We start from the raw sequence: 16,578 nt of genomic DNA on the forward strand, positions 1-16,578 counted from the left end.
TACTGAAAGTTAACTATTTAATTTCTCCTTAACAGCATGTAGGTAACCTCAAGGAAGCTGCCAAATGGATGGATGAAGCACAGTCTTTGGATACTGCAGACAGATTTATCAATTCTAAGTGTGCTAAATACATGTTGCGAGCAAATATGGTCAAGGATGCAGAGGAGATGTGCTCTAAATTCACGAGGGTAAGTACATTGCTTTAGCAAAGAGAGGTTTTATTTACATCTGGCAGTTTGTTTTTTAATCATGTAACTTCTGACCAAAAACCCCACTCCAAACTATCTTCTATTAGTGTTTGTTTTTCAGATAATGCTCTTACTGGTAAATAACTATATAGAATCATAGAATTGTTTGGGTTGAAAGACACCTTTTAAGGATCATCTACTTCAACTCCCCCGCCATGGGTGGGGACACCTTTCAAAAATCAGGTTGCTCAAAGCCTCATCCAGCCTGCCTTCAAACACTTTTAGGGTTGGGGCATCCACAGCTTCTCCGGCAACGTGTGCCAGTGTCTCATCATCCTCAAAGAATTTCTTCCTAACATACAATATAAGCCTATCCTCTTTCAATTTAAAACTGTTACACGTTGTCCTGTCACTAAGGGCCCTGGTGGAAAGTCTTACTCTTCCTTGTAAGTCCCCTTTACATATTGAAAGACTGGAGTAAGGTCTCCCTGGAGCTCCTCTTCTCCAGGCTGAAAAACCCAACTCTCTCAGCCTTTCTTCGCAGGGGAGGTGTTTCACGCCTCTGATTTTTCATGGCCCTCATCTGAACCTGTTGGAACAGGCTCACGTCCCTGTTGTGCTGGGGCCAAGGTTTCCGTATCATTTATGTAACTATAAAGGAGCTGCTTGGTGGGATTTCCTAGAGCACATAAATGAATTGGGCTCCTTAATTTTAGGTGTGAAAATACTTGAATCCAATCTTTCTAGATATTTCTAGGAATGATTGAAAACTCAGTCACTAGAACTCATTGTGTATGTTGTGGAAATGTTAGAGCAGCAGATACAGAACTCTAGCATAGATACGTGGTAACACAGGATAGATCTTACGTAAATAAATAGATGTGAGTTGAACAGGATTTTCTTTCTAGTATAAAGACTGATGTGAAAATTTGGTAGCTAGTGTTCGTGATATGTGGAACATGCTTCCAGTTTGTTTATTCTTAATCTAGAGCATTGAAACTATAAAGAATGAATCCTAGGATTTTTTTTTTCTTGAAAAAAGTATGAAGTAAAAATCTAACTTCATTTATTCAGACTATGAACTTCTAAAACTAAGTTATTCATGCTACATGATAATGCAAGAAGTATATTGGTGGATTAGTAAACTAGTAGATGCCGCTTACCTGATGGAGGGGAGAAAACCCAACAAAACTTGTTTGCTGAACTTTTAAGTTTTTTAAAAATAGTATTGTTTTCTGCCCCCAAACTATGAAAGTAAGATTGTGTATGCAAGCATGAGTTAAATGTTGAGACACTAATCTTGTTGGGATGATACTACTCATTCTTTAAAATCATTTAAATTGATACCTTGGGAGGCATAGTGTATCACAAGAATTATTCTCAATTGCTGGGTGGTTTTATCCATTTTCTACTGTATTCCAAGCAATTGAAGGATTGATAGTTCCAGGCCATTAGTAGGAAACAAACTGTAGGTGAAAGAAGCAGGTGGTAAATTATGATAGCAAAAAGTGATAATGACCCTTATTTCAGGAAGGAACTTCTGCTATGGAAAACCTAAACGAGATGCAGTGTATGTGGTTCCAGACAGAATGTGCTGCAGCTTATCAAAGGTTAGGGAAATATGGTGATGCCTTGAAAAAATGCCACGAAGTAGAAAGGGTAAGTAAGTGCAAACGCCATCAATTTCTTTCCAAGTATTTCTCATACACTAATGAAGGTATTTGTTGATGATTTTCTTGGCATATAAAGTGCCCATACAGTGATTTTTTAAAAACAGGTTAATATTTGCTGATTTATTGCAGTAGATAAGATGTCATCCCTAGCTATTACATAGAAAAAACTATTACTTGAAGTAAATATCATGTTGTTGTGGTTTAAGCCCAGTCAGCAGCTAAACACCACATAACTGCTTGCTCGCCACCCCACTGGTGGGATGGGGAGGAAAATCGGAAAAAATCTAAAACCTGTGGGCTGAGATAAGAACAATTAATAATTGAATTATGGTAATGATAATAGGAAATATATATAGAGAGAAATAAACAAACCCAAGTGCTGCACAGTACAGTCGCTCACCACCCGCTGACCAATACCCAGCCCGACATGAGCAGCGATCAGCCCCTTGCGGGTAACTTCCCCCCAGCTTATATACTGGGCATGACGTGCTGTGGTATGGAATACCCCTTTGGCTAGTTTGGGTCAGGTGTCCTGTCTCTGCTCCCTCACAGCTTCTTGTGCCCCTCCTCACTGGCAGAGCATGAGAGACAGAAAAGTCCTTGATCAGGGTAAGTGCTACTTAGCAACAACTAAAACATGAGTGTTTTATCAGCATTGTTCTCAAAAGTCTGAAAAATCACATTTTAGTTTTTGTTAACAAAATTTGATTTTTCTGGGCGGGTTTCTTTCCTACTGAGAGGTTCTCTTGGACAGTCAGGATTATAAGGATACTGCTATGGCTGTTCAGTATTGCCTGTAAATAATATCAGCTGTAACTGATGTATTCACCTCCATCTAATTAAAAATCAGACTAAGTGAAGGAAGTGCCTAAGAGTTCTGTGGTGTTTTTTTTATTTGAAGCATTTTTTTGAGATAACGGACGATCAATTTGACTTCCACACATACTGCATGAGAAAGATGACTCTTCGTGCCTATGTAGACCTTCTGAGATTAGAAGATGTGCTCAGGAAACATGCCTTCTACTTCAAGGCTGCTAGATCAGCAATTGAAATCTACTTGAAGCTCCATGATAATCCTCTTACCAATGAAAGCAAAGAACAAGAAGTGAATTCAGGTATCCATAATGGAGGTTCATATGTGTATAACGTGCAAAAGCTTATTAAGCTGAATATTTTGTGTGCTAGAGAATAAATATGAGTTGTAGCATACATAACTTTTTCCTGTTTTCTGTTACGATTTGATAACTGAAGAGAGATAGATCATAGATAACATGCTACAGCTTTCTTCTTCTATTCTCCTCTCATCATGTTAAAAAATTAGTATGTGAATGAACCCAGCAGGAATACCTGGGGAGGAGTGGCATTTCAGAATATTGAGAGGAAAAATCAAATTTAGCTCTGCCATTCATTCATTTAAACAAAAGATTAATGTCATTAACAGATGAATTACGAAGCAATGGGTGGATTTTGTGGGAAAGCAGTCTGAATTGTAATAATTTCATTTTGATTTAGTGTATTTAACTTACTACATTTTATGGTTTTTCATGTAACTTCAGGATCAAAGAATATATGGGTAAGTGTGTATTAGCAAAATCAATACATTTAGGAAATGATTTTAAAGAAGTGTTAAATGGAAGGCAGACTTTCTGAGGCAACCAGTGAGATGTGGCTCACATGCAGTATGTCACAGAAACTAAGATGGGGAAGAGTAAGAAGTCACATCATGTTAGTTCATTTGCCTGCTGTGCATTGGGATTCAGTAGGCTTATGCACAGGGGAAAACAGCACTATGTGAATGGGGTAGAAAGAATGCTTGCTTCCCTGTCTGAGAATGGTGGCTAGTCCAGGAGAGATAGTGGTGTCACAGCCACAGAAAATGTGTTAGCCCCAGAACAGCCTGTTCTTCTGTTCCTTGCTACATTATTAGTGCAGCTCCTGTTCTCAGACACCACAGTAAGCAGAGTGGAAACTACAGTATGATATTGGATAAACTGGTTAGGTCAGTGGGACAGCAAGGAAGGAGAAGAGGGGTGAATGGAAAGCCTGAAGGCTCCTCACTTCTATGTGAACCTGTAGGAAACCATGTTTTGTGTGTTCTGCTTTTCATGCAACTGTCAAACCTTCTTCATTTATCTAAATGTTAGTCCAGTCAAAATCTGAACACAGCAAGCAACCTAAATATTCCTATAATGATCCTTCTAATACATGCCAGAATATTTTACCTCTCTTCACCCCAAAAAATACCAGTTTTTGCTTGCATCCATTGAATTATCTTACGGCATTTGCAGGAGAGATTTTTAATTAAATTCTTTGTGTTTGTCACCTCGTTGATCTGTAGAAAATCTCTCAGCCAAAGAATTGAAAAAAATGCTTAGTAAGCAAAGAAGAGCACAGAAGAAAGCAAAACTGGAAGAGGAAAGAAAACATGCGGAAAGAGAGCGACAACAAAAGAATCAAAAGAAAAAGCGAGATGAAGAGGAGGAGGAAACTAGTGGGCCCAGGGAAGAGCTGATTCCTGAAAAACTGGAAAGGGTTAGCATGGTCTTTCATGTTAAATTCATGTGATCATCATAAAAAGCCTATAGTATGGGATTACTGTCAGGTTCTCTTAAAAGAATCCAGTGGTTTTTATAAAATCTTTCTTGCACACAAAGGTGTGTAGTCTGTGTACACTAAAGAAAAGTAACATTTTTCCTTTAATAAACCAAAGGTCTATATTAAAATACTGTAAATTTTGTTTTTCTTTTTTAACATTAAGCCATACTTCATTAAAATAGATACTGAGCAAAAATATGGTTCTTGCCTCAAGAGTTTTGGGTTTCATACATTGAATAGAGGAAGAACTAACAGAAATATGTGTGCAGTTCACCAAATTTGAAGACATGAGCCATTGTATCTCTAAGCACAAAGAATTGCCTCCTTTGTCACACTCACTTCAGAAGTTTAAGCTTGTTGTCTAAGGTGGTTATATTTCATTGTTTCCTAATGCAAAATTATAACAAGTGCGTTACATAACCCATGCCAGAGTTAGCAATGATGTTGTCTTTGTCAGCATAAAGTCACGAGTAAACACTTCTAAATCTTGCTGGTCAAATAAAAATGTTGTGGTTCAGTTTATTTCAGAAAGCTCCCTACAGTTCACCTTTGGCCTCAGTATTTAAATGCTCTGAATAGCAGAAACTATCTTTGGTAGTTTTTATTTGATGCCTATTTTAAGCTTTAAATTTCACTGTGTTTTTATTAAAACAGGTAGAAAATCCATTAGAAGAAGCCATTAAATTCCTTATACCACTTAAGAATCTTATTGGAGATGAGATAGAAACACATTTATTAGCATTTGAAATATACTTTAGAAAAGGTAAAGTACAGCATAATTTTATTTTTGGTCTACAGAATTGTAACCCTTCACTGCTACCTGTGTTACCTGAGTGTACCCTAAAGTGGTCTGGAATAGGTATTTACTTGACTGAAACTGGGGTTGTCATCATATGTAATAACAATAAGGGGGAAATATAATTTTTGTTTAGCCACCTTTAAGCTAAAAAACCTAAGACAAAGTAAGTTGTAGTATATATTAATAAATGCTGTAGAAAGATATTTGCAGTGTGATCTTAAATTATCTAGGGAAAAACAAAGCCAAACAGATAGTAACGTTATGTAGTGTTGCCAGAGTTCGGGTAGCAGGCATTTCCATTTTACTAAGCAATTTGGAGGGGAAAAATAAATGTCCTTTCTAATTCTGTGTAGGCATTGATGTTTCTCATGTTTGTATTAGATTTACTAAAGTAAAATAGTAGTTGATATAGAAAGTTCTGTATTCTTAATCTTGGTATGTTTTTGTTTTTTCTCCTTTCCACAGGAAAGTTTCTGTTAATGTTACAGTCTGTCAAAAGAGCTTTTGCTATCGACAGTAATAACCCATGGCTACATGAGTGCTTGATTAAATTCTCTAAAGCTGGTATGTATGTGGGAAGTATGCATGTATAAAGATACAGGAGGTTATACTGTACAAGGACATAATCACGTAGTTTTGTAGTGTATAAATGCTCTTGAAACACAAACTGATGATGAAAAATGAATGTTTTTTTTTTATGCTACTACTGAAGAAAGCACAGGCTGTGTTATCCAGGGTACTACTGTGTTATTATACTCCTTCCTCCATTAATCGGGTAGACTAAATAACTCAGTATGGCTAAATTTCACAGAGTAGGTGTTCTGAAGATCACTGAAATTCTTAAGTTTTACGGAAATAAGTGGCGGATACAGGGGAGAGAGTCTAACAGAAGCAAAGTACGCATTGTGAACTTGTGCCCTGTCATGTTAACTTCCTGCTGCCCTTTATGAATGTTTTCTCTGTAAATGCGTGATTAATGCTTGTGTCAACCTGTTTTGAACTGAGATTTGTGTTTATGTACCCAAATTTTAGAAATGGGAATTTCAGTAGTGATGTTTATGGTTTCATACTACCATCTACAGTTGTTTAAATGGCTTTTTTGCTTCTCTCCCTCTTTCTTCCACCTTCTAGTATCTGACCATAGTAACCTCCCAGAAATTGTGAGCAAGGTCCTAACTCAAGAAATGCAGAAAATCTTTGTTAATAAAAACTTGGAAAGTTTTAATGAAGAATTTCTCAAACACAATGCTACCTCCATTCAGCACCAACTGTCAGGTTTGTTTAACTTTTTAATGCTCTTGAAAAGGAGATGACTTGAATCCAGAATCTTAATCTGCAGTGCATAACTTATGCATAAAACCAGTAAGGCAGAAATTAACATTTTTACATTGTAGGTTTTTGCTTTCTTTTACCATGTTAAAAAGAAGTCAAACCCAACTCATTCACTTTTTTTATTAGATACATAAGGAACCTGTTTCTTACCTCCAAAAAAGTGTGCTCAAACCACCACAGATACTCAAATATGGAAGCAACATCATCCCTCCTGTTGCAGCTTCTAGTTTTGAAATTACTAGGAAATACAAAATAGAAAATCCAATACATTAGAAGCGGTGCTTTTCCCTGTTACCAGTTGGAATGTCTCTGTTCCTTCTCACAGGTTTGTCAAGTAGCAACAGCATCAATAAAAATTACATGACAAACTTGTTACACTACTTCTGTTTTTCTGCTTCATGGTCAACAATTAAAATGTTGAAACATGACACTTATGCTATTTGTGCAGAAGAGCTGTACGTAGCTGCTAATAGGGTACAAATGAGTGTTCTCTTAGCTTAAAATGTTTACTAGTAAAAAAATTACAAGCAGAATTTTAATTGCTTTTGAGTTTCCATACCATAGCCTGCCAGACTTTAAACAAAATGTGTCAAACTTAACCTATATAATGACAACTTAAACCCACACATACTCAGTCTAACAATTCTCTGAAACCTTCTGGACACAAAAAGCAGTAAGAACTAGGAAGCTTTACTTAGGAAAACATATTTAATAATTGAGGAAATTAGTTGAGTAGGAAGAGACAGTATACTCAGAATGAGGGTTTTTCACTTTTTCAGCAAAATTATTTCTTAAGCCTTTTGTTCTTTGTAGTATATTATGTAGTGAGGTGTGTCTGGACTTTGTATTTGGGAAAAGTATGTGAAATGCCTACGTGTTCCTTAAGATGACATATTAAATTAAGGCGGTTATGATAAAAAGAGCAACACAGTATTTTGCAGAGATGCCAGGCCAGTTTCAATAAACTCTGTGGTCTAAGAAGCTGTATAGTTAGGTTTATGCAATGTCTGTCTTTTCACCAGCGTAGTCTAGTCCAAGCAAAGAACCAGACTTGTGTTACACTGTCTTTGTATCTAAGCTGTTTTACTTGGCTCCAGGTTAGTAGCCCAGCTTGGTCTTATTGCCTGCCATATGGACATATACTGCTCTGAATTTCTTCTGGACTGTGTTCCACAATTGTTTAGTAACTCCATTGTTCACTTTGAAATATTTTGAGCAGTATTGGAGGTATCTCTGAGAAAATGTCTTCTACTCACTCCTGCGTTTGTAGGGTGGATTTTATTTAGCCTGCTGATTTGAAGGGCTGGCATTAATGTACTCTTCATGTATATTTCTTGACTGACAGATCCTCAGTAAAGTGAGGCATTTCACTTCTGCAGAAGCAGATCTCCTGTGTTAGTCAATACTTATGCTTCTAATAAATTTCAAAGTAGCTTTAGCTTTGTTAGTTATAAAGGAGGGAATAAGGGAGGAAAAGAACGTTTATTAAAGCTTGCAAGAAGTCCTAATTCACACTGGATTCTGTGTATCTTCATGTTCAGTGCTGTCTTAGGACTGCTGTTAGGTGACTGTTGTGTTCTTTCTTGTGATCAGGTGCAAAGATGATGTATTTCCTGGACAAATCAAGACAAGAAAAAGCAATTGCTGTTGCTACTAGGTTGGATAAAAACATGAGAGACAGAAATGTGAAGGTAAAAGATACTGTATTTAAAGCCAAAAAAAATCTGTAGGTTCTTGAATAATGTTTGCTTAACTGCAGGATAATGTACATGCTTCATATATTGTGATAAATTATTAGTATTTGAAAGAATGAGATTTCAAATTTTGTCCCCTATGTACAACTATAAAATACCTGACTACCAACAGAGAACCTGCTTGCTCAGATTAGTACTGTTTAATAATACATCTTTTTAGTAATAAAACAATTGTAAGTCACATTTATTAACTATTACTTTTGTTTCTTCAGACATTAACAAAGGTTTTTGAGGCACTGCTTGATGGCAGTTTTGGAAGCTGCCACACTCAATGTGAAGAATATCAAGCAGCATGTCATAAACTGTTTCCTTATACGTCTGCCTTTATGCCTGCCACAAATGAGGACGATAGCAGCATTGCATCTGTGAATCATACAGCCATTAACCATGACTTGCTTTCTAATGAAATTTGAAGTAGTGTGTGCAAGCCAGTGTGTGTGTGTATACCTACATGCACACATGTATACAGAACTCTGACTCTCATTACGTGCTGGCTGGATACAGATCAGGGTTACTTTTCCAGGTTGTATTTTAAAACTTTAACAGGTATAAAAAAAAAAAAATTTGCATAGTTAAATGAAATGGATTATGCTATTAGTTTTTTTTTCTCCCAACAAAAACTGCCAATATTTATGTAAACATTATCCTTAATCAGCATTTTTCATGTTTATACTTGTACAGTTTTAAGTCTTTTAATAATCCATCAGCCTTCCCTCACAAAAATATGGATGTTAAAGACTGCTATCACGTAAGTGTTGTTACATATACAGACAAATGTGATCATATCTTGTTAATAAATTATCATTTGAGCATTTTTAGCAGATTAAGACTGAAGTGCTGCTTGAATTGCCCTCTTTGTCTTCTACTGTTCTTTAAGGGTTTTTTCTGTTGTGGTTCTGCCCCCCCCTCCCCCCCCTTTTTTTTTCTTTTTAGTCTTTGGTCATTTTGGTTTCTTTGGAAGCCCAGTGACAATGAGAGCATTGAGGGTTTGCATGTTTTTGTCAGGTGTGTGTCTTATATGGAACCAGTGTTGATGGATATGAAGATTGTGTAAAAAAAACAAAACAAAAAAAAACCAACCCAAACAACAAAACCCCCAAACTAAGACTTTTTGAAAACTATTCTGTCTACTTTGTGTTCCATAGCTATTGTTTTCTTAAGTTTCTGGGCAGTTTAATATTTTTGAGTATCCTTAGCCAATTCCCTGAGAAAACGTAATTTGATACGGTTGTTTGTCTTTTGTTCCACCTTCCCCTTCCTCCTCTTCCTTCTGGTTTCTCCCATCTGTCCACCTATTGACACTTAAGTTGAAAAAGCTGCTCCAATTTTGGGCTAACACCGAAGGTACAGTAATGAGGAATACAGTTCTTCCTTAGATCATAAAAATTCACTGGTAAGTTTACTGTATTACCTCCATTAAAAGTCTTAGTTGTCCACTTACGGCTATACTCCAGTACTTGTCATGCCTATATACTATTGTTTTAGGTGCTGTGAAGCAAATAGTACATGAGGAGTATGTTTTACATTTAAAAATCATTTAAGGGAGCACAAAGAGGCTGACAAATCATAACGAACCTTTTTCTTACATTGTATTCTGGTGCATTAACTATTAAATATACAACACATCAAAATGGAAGTCTGACTCTTAATATACCTATTTAAGGCATAGTATTGCTGGACAAAATGGCTACATACCACAGCTTTACATTCTATAAAAACTGCTATCAAACATAACTATACTGTGGCTTGTACAGAAAATCGGTTTTCTGGAAACTGTAATGGAATCATTCAATCTTGGTTTCTTTTTATTTCACTGCAATGTAAATAGTTTCAGGAATATTAACTAGCCCCTCAAAGGCAGATAGAAGCTCATGAAGAGGGGATTTTATTAAGACAAATAAACTGTTCTAATTAAAATTCTCCTTTGTGTGTCATCTGTTTAGATTACAAATTGTTGAATGGAAAATTCACTGTAAAATATTGCCAACATATGTTATGCTGTAATAAATTATTTTGTACACACTTGCCTTTGGTTTGGAATCTTTGCCTATTTATGGACTTCAGCGCATCACTTTCATCAGTTTTATTCTATTCGGTTGCAACATTTGCTGGTATAACGTGAACTGTAAGTAGTTAAGGTAAAAAAAAATCATTTAGCACATTGAGAGCTGTACCTCTGTATATAGTAACATGCTTCCCTGAGAAATGGGATAAGATGTTTTTGTCTTGTGTATTCACCATGTGCCATTTGCTGTGGAATGATTTCCTCAAAGGTATCTCAAGCAGGTAGAGGGAATTGTCCATAATGGCATCACTTTGGCTCAGCAGTGCCTGGGAAGCTTTTTTATCAGCCCATGTAAAGTGAAGGCATGAAGTGGGACTGTGGTCTTCTGTCTTTTATAGTGATGGCACAGTGCGAGAGATCTAGTTCAGGCCTTCAAAAGAAGATTGCAGCCTGAGAGAGGTGAGACTGAAACAGCCCTCTGGGGTCTGTTTAGCCTGACACTTTAAATCAGGCTTGAGCAAAAATACCTGGGGTATCTTTTCAGCAGTTTCTTCCTTGAGGAAGTAGACGAATAGTCTAGAAATTAGCACTAAGAATTGTGGCATCTCTTTTGAGAATTCTGAAAATACAAAAACTCAAGTCTTCTGTCAGCCAGCGTGTGATTTGGTTTTCTCTTGGAACTGCTGGAGGCAACAGCTGAGTTTTCTTCAGGACTGTCATTCCAGGTGTGAACTGCTTCTCATGATAGATGCTTGGCAGTCCTATAGACTGCTGCAAAGAGAGACTAGGGTAGTATGGGAAGGGTACAAAAATAATGGAGAATAACAAGCTTCAGGGAAAGGTCTGTGGGGTTTTTTGTTTTGTTGGGGTTTTTTTTAAACTAGTCTGAAAAGATTCACTGTTTTTTCAGTAACTTGAAATAGAAAAGGCATCAAACTTAACAGGCCTGTTACGTCATCCCAAAGAAATGTGCTATAATACATGAACGGTAGGTGTTCATGTCACAGAATCGCATTTCAGTGTTACAGCTTTAAAATACATCAGCTGGTCTGGCTCTGTTTTCTTTCATACTGCCATTTCATTCTTGTTTCCTTCATCACTTTCTTGCCTTTATTTTCCCTTCTGCAGTTTCTCATCTCAATGTAACGCGCTTTGACAGTCAGTTACGGTCATTCCACTGTCCATTAACTCCTTTCCTCCTCTAGCAGATGTGACATCTCAGGTGGTAGCTTCTCTTATCAGTCCATTGGCATCAGAATAACTGCTTGGCTGCATAAGGAATTTGTAGACAATCGAGATAGAGTCAGCTTGTGTGGGTGACCCAGGTTGAAGAGCCTCACATCTTCCTTTGCCCCAGCACAGTTGCACCCTACACCTGACTTCAGGTTTCAAATCTGAGACTGCCTATCCTCTCTCATTTGAGCCTAGTCCAAAATATTCTAGGCTAAGACTGGGATATTACTTGTTTTCAGCACCACTGTTCCATTGACCCAGAGAGGTGGAAGAAGTGGCCTGTTTATGCTACAGATCTCCTGTAATTGGCCTAACCAGAGGAGCCAGGCTGGATGGGGCTTTGGGCAGCCTGGTCTAGTGTGAGGTGTCCCTGCCCATGGCAAGGGAGTTGGAACTAGAAGATCCCTTTAAGGTCCCTTTCAACCCAAACCATTCTGTGATCCTATAATTTAATTTTGATTGCTATAAATTACAGTAAATAAGTTCACTTACCTGTCTTGGGTCTTTGAAAACCTTCTATTTTGAGCTGTTTTATTGTGGCTTTCTTTTATAGATCCTTCCCACATATCCTTGCACAAACCAAGTAACTGTGTTAATGACATAAACCTCACAAAAACTCATTGACCAAGCATCCAGTCTCGTGCAGGGTCCTGCAGTACTACTGCCGTCTTGAATGAGTACCGCCCCCCTAACCTTCTCTTGTTCCCATAAGCAAGCAGGCAGGTGTACCCTAAGGCTGACAAGCTTCTTGTCATAGGAATAAGCCTATTCCCGAAGCCTAGGCCCCAGTGGAAAACCCTGTCCCTGATATTCGTATAGATAACAAAGGTTTAGTCCAGAATTAGCAGTTACAGTGGATGTGGTGGCTTCTCACATCTCAGCTCTAGCATCTGCAGCCTTCCCAAAAAAGGCATCTCTCAGCTAGGAAGAGGTCAAGCTTTAGGTATGACACAGAAGATTCAAGCATAATCATGTTTTTATGTCTGAATGTACTTGCCACTCTCCTGTTTCCACAGCACTTTTATATCGACTTTTGGCATTTTGTTTTTTTCACGTCCAAACTACGGATGTTAATGAAAAGTTGTTGGTTCATGGATTTTCCACTAGAGGGAAGCCTTGCATCCAGAATATTTTCATAGTAAGGAAAGGCTGCAGTCTTGTTTACTGTCAGGTGTTTTGTAAGTAAGGGCATAGGAAAATGCCTGTCTTCTTTTCCCTTTCAGGCAGTGGAGAAGGGTCATCAGTGTTTTGTATGTGCTTAAATAGCTGAATTAGACTCCTAATTGTATAACCCAGCTGTCTGTGGGCGTTGATTTGGGAATCTGAAGTTGAGAGCGTAGTTGCTTGGGCTTATGTCATACTAGCTGAGAACAGAGACACTGGAAGAGGACATTTGGCCCTACAGGTGATCAGATTGGCCTTTTGGGAGATCCCATGTCATATGTGTGTGCATCAGTCAACCCACTTCCTGCCTTACTCTCCTCAAGCTGTTGGAGAGGGGCAGAGTGAATTGGCCTTGAAGATTAGTCCTCACTCCAGTTAATTTGTCATGGGCTAACCACACTGTCTGCTCACCACTCAGACTTTGCTGCTTAAATATATTTCAAGTCTAGGCAAAGTATTTGAGAACTTGCCGTTAACACTTCAGAGGAGGTTCAGGTTTTGAGAGGTTCCTAGAGGTATCTTAGGTATGCAGTGAGGTGGGAGAAGGAAATACATGGTGTTTTCAGGACTGATTTCATATGATAAATGGTCAAACTTAGAACAAACCAGGAAGTGAGGACCAGAGCAGGAGATGTCTTCCTGTTACCCATGCAGCATGCCTAGCACAGAGCAGTCCTAGTTCAAGACTTGTGGTAATAAACTCATAAAGCCTATCTATAAATGTAAGCCAACTATACCTGCTTGAGGCCCGGCTCTGTAAATGGTGGTGTAAAAGATACCCAGGGATCTACAGAAGGCATCAGGCACCAGAGGAGTCTGTTAACTGTCACTGGTGATGTTTAATCAGATTTTAGCTAATCTACGCACTTGATTATATTTGAAGTGAGCTCAGAGAGTATGTGAAGTTGGGGGAACTTTTACTTCTATTAATAATATTCCCTGCATGTATAAATGTCTTTCTAGGGAAATGCAAACCAGTGGACTGAAGCAGTTAGATTTGCCATGGATGAATTTATTACTTTGGGTTCCATAGGAAAGATCATAATTCATCTGCTCAGGGTTAGAGTGCCAGTCCAAGTGGTGAGGACATGTACTGGTGTGCTTAGCTCAGGCTAACACACATTTTTCAACACCATGGCAGGTTAAACCTGGATGTGCAGAGCTTGGTTTTTGAGTGTCCACAATGGCAAGGCCTATGTTTTTCAGTAGTATGTTATATTCAATTGTGGGGTTTTTTTAACTGCTGTCATTTTGTGTAAGTGGTCTGATTCTAGTTTTGTATGCAAATCCTCTGCTGTAGAAGTAGAGCTCGTGAGTCAGTGCTGGGCAGTATGGAGTAGGTCATTCTGAAACCCTGTTATTTATGAACTAGAAGTTGGAAATAGAAAATGACTATATGGAAGAAGTTGCTGCCACAGATCCTCCCTCTGGCTGGGAGAATTAGAGCATGGTTTACTTGACTTTCATTTGTGAGGAAAACAGGATGCTGCTATGGCTTGTCACAAAAATTATTATCCCAGGATGCTGGGAAAAAGTGGAAAAAAACCCAGGGCTTTTAATAATAATTCTTAAATTGGAATGCAGTTGTCTCAGAAGAAAGAACTGGATGCAGTACATGGTCACTGACAGTAACACGGGTTCTTTTCTTCCCATCTACACAGCCCCCTGTGCACTCATGACAAGAGAGGCCCCAGTGGACTAAAGCATGGTTATTGCCAGACCATAAATATGCAAATCCCCATCCCTTAAAGGAGGGTGATTTACTGGCTAACCAAAGCTCAGGGATTACTGCTTTTGTCCTGCATTTGTATGGTGACTGACTCAATGGGGTCCTGCTCCATGACTGGCACTTCTGCAACACAGATGAATGAAGAGCTCCACTTCTGCTCTAACATATGCAACCACATGCCTTCAGCAAACAAGAGGTCTCCTTTTGCCTCCTCCTGCCTTAAAGCCAGCAGAGCATGGCAGGGAGAGCAGGACTTGATTTTTACAGCCTGCTTTGGTAGTTTGCTTCAGTGGGGTGAATGGGAACGACATGCTGCACCCCCTGCCATTCCTGGTTTCCCCTATTCTTGTGGCTGTACTGGTCTGAATCCCCTTGAGATTCATGCAATACAAGAGAACGATGCTTCTGAACCACGGAAAAGCCAAATCATTGGCTTAGTCACACAAGGACAAGTAAAACAGACAAAATTAAAACCCTTGTACATTCTCAAAAAGAAAACAAAAACCCACCACAAAACCCAGAGGATATTCAGTGTCCCAAGAAAATCTAACAGGAATTCTTCCCAGGCAAGCAACATAATTCTTTCCTTGGATGTGGTTAGTTTCTTTTTGGCCAGGTATGTTGGCCACAAGTATATTTTACTATTATTATAATAATTAATTACATCAATTTAAAGGCTGTATTTTTTGGCCAGGTTTAAGGCTCTGGAAACCCACAGTCCCCAAACGATGTTGGATATGAAGTACAAGATGCCTGAACCAGATAGGCTACGTGTATGTGACTGTGCAAATTATCATAATAGGACCAGTACAAAATGCATCATTTTTAGTCAGAGCAAATAACATTGATATAAAATACATCTGCCTGAAAATTCCACTGCCTTTTATTTTACTTATGGAGGAGATTAATTAGGAGAAATGTCTTATTATTTTAATACATAAGAGCTCCCTGATACGTTTCACTTCGTAAGAGTTAAATTCAGTTTCCAATGTGGTTTGTGTGGCAGATATTTTGTATGGAATACAAGCCTCTAAAGCCTGAAATTCCCATTCATTTCTTGTATGTAATCATGCACTGTTGAGTGATCCTTCCTTCTCCTGACAAAATCACCATCTTTTTGAAGTAGCACAGTATCCACCTATCTTAACTCCTCAGTTTATCAACAATTCATAGCAAAAGCAGGTGTGAAACAGCTGTTTCATATTTGCATTTGAAATGGCGCAAGGTTCTTGATGGAGCAGTAGTCATGAAAGGGTTTGAAGCAAAACTGCAGAAAAGTAAAGAACTCAGCTTCTCCAGTTCATGATCTAGCGCATGCATGTACACCAACCCTGCTATGGTAGCAGTAGCATCAGGTGGAGGTAGAAGCAGCGGTTTTCCCTGAGCTAGAGCCCGCATCTGAACACAGAAAATAAAGTTGTGACATATGCATCACATATGTGTGATTTTTCCATTCTCTTTTTCCTCACATTGCCCTTTTAAACTCTTATGTACTGGTCCTGGATTCTTTCGGGTGACTTCTGCTGGAGGAGAACTTCCTGGAAGGGCAAACTCCAGTCAGTCTTGTGCAGTCTCGTGTGTCATCTGCCCATGCAGGGGATATGTGCACAGCCTTGTTTTCCTGAAAGCAGAGTCAAAAGGAGTCAATTTCCTCACTTTCAGTTGCCACACAGCACTCCAGCAGCCAGGCTCTCTGCCCTTCCTGACTTGCTGCCATGGACCCTTTGCTTACATTTGTCTTGCTGTCTTCTTGGCTTTTTGACCACTTCTCTCTGCATGTGCTTTGATTTCTCCTTTTCGCTACAAGGGAAAAACTACCAGACAACATCCATCTCCTTAACACATTAAGATCCAAAAACACTAGTACAGCTTTCAAGCAGTGTTTTGGTTGGTTTCTCCTACATCTGAAGCAATCTCACTCAAACTAAACTGTTCATTCCATAGATGTCAATATAGGTTACAATTATGCATATTCGATTCAACGACCTTTAATCCAGCTGCAGCAATAGTAATTACTTCTAAACTGCCATAAACATGTTTCAGAGTCAATACCCTATGTAAGTATATCCATTCAAAACTCCAAGAGGTTCTGCTTCTTGTTACAGA

General features: G+C 38.4%; 1 protein-coding gene across 3 annotated transcripts in view; it reads left to right on the forward strand.

The window, feature by feature from the left end:
- Nucleotides 1-10,366, forward strand: part of NAA16 (N-alpha-acetyltransferase 16, NatA auxiliary subunit) — a 61,808-nt gene extending 51,442 nt beyond the window's left edge. For all 3 annotated transcript variants that reach the window (XM_065678173.1, XM_065678174.1, XM_065678172.1), the window contains 9 exons: nt 36-188; nt 1,719-1,847; nt 2,763-2,976; nt 4,200-4,393; nt 5,111-5,219; nt 5,721-5,819; nt 6,387-6,530; nt 8,181-8,278; nt 8,554-10,366. In XM_065678173.1, coding sequence (XP_065534245.1) covers nt 36-188; nt 1,719-1,847; nt 2,763-2,976; nt 4,200-4,393; nt 5,111-5,219; nt 5,721-5,819; nt 6,387-6,530; nt 8,181-8,278; nt 8,554-8,754 — 1,341 coding nt within the window. In that variant the 3' untranslated portion in view covers nt 8,755-10,366. The remainder of the gene's footprint in view (nt 1-35; nt 189-1,718; nt 1,848-2,762; nt 2,977-4,199; nt 4,394-5,110; nt 5,220-5,720; nt 5,820-6,386; nt 6,531-8,180; nt 8,279-8,553) is intronic.
- The last annotated feature ends 6,212 nt before the right edge of the window (nt 10,367-16,578 follow it).

The sequence above is a fragment of the Lathamus discolor genome, chromosome 4 (genome assembly GCF_037157495.1).
Source record: "Lathamus discolor isolate bLatDis1 chromosome 4, bLatDis1.hap1, whole genome shotgun sequence".
Taxonomy (NCBI): domain Eukaryota; kingdom Metazoa; phylum Chordata; class Aves; order Psittaciformes; family Psittacidae; genus Lathamus; species Lathamus discolor.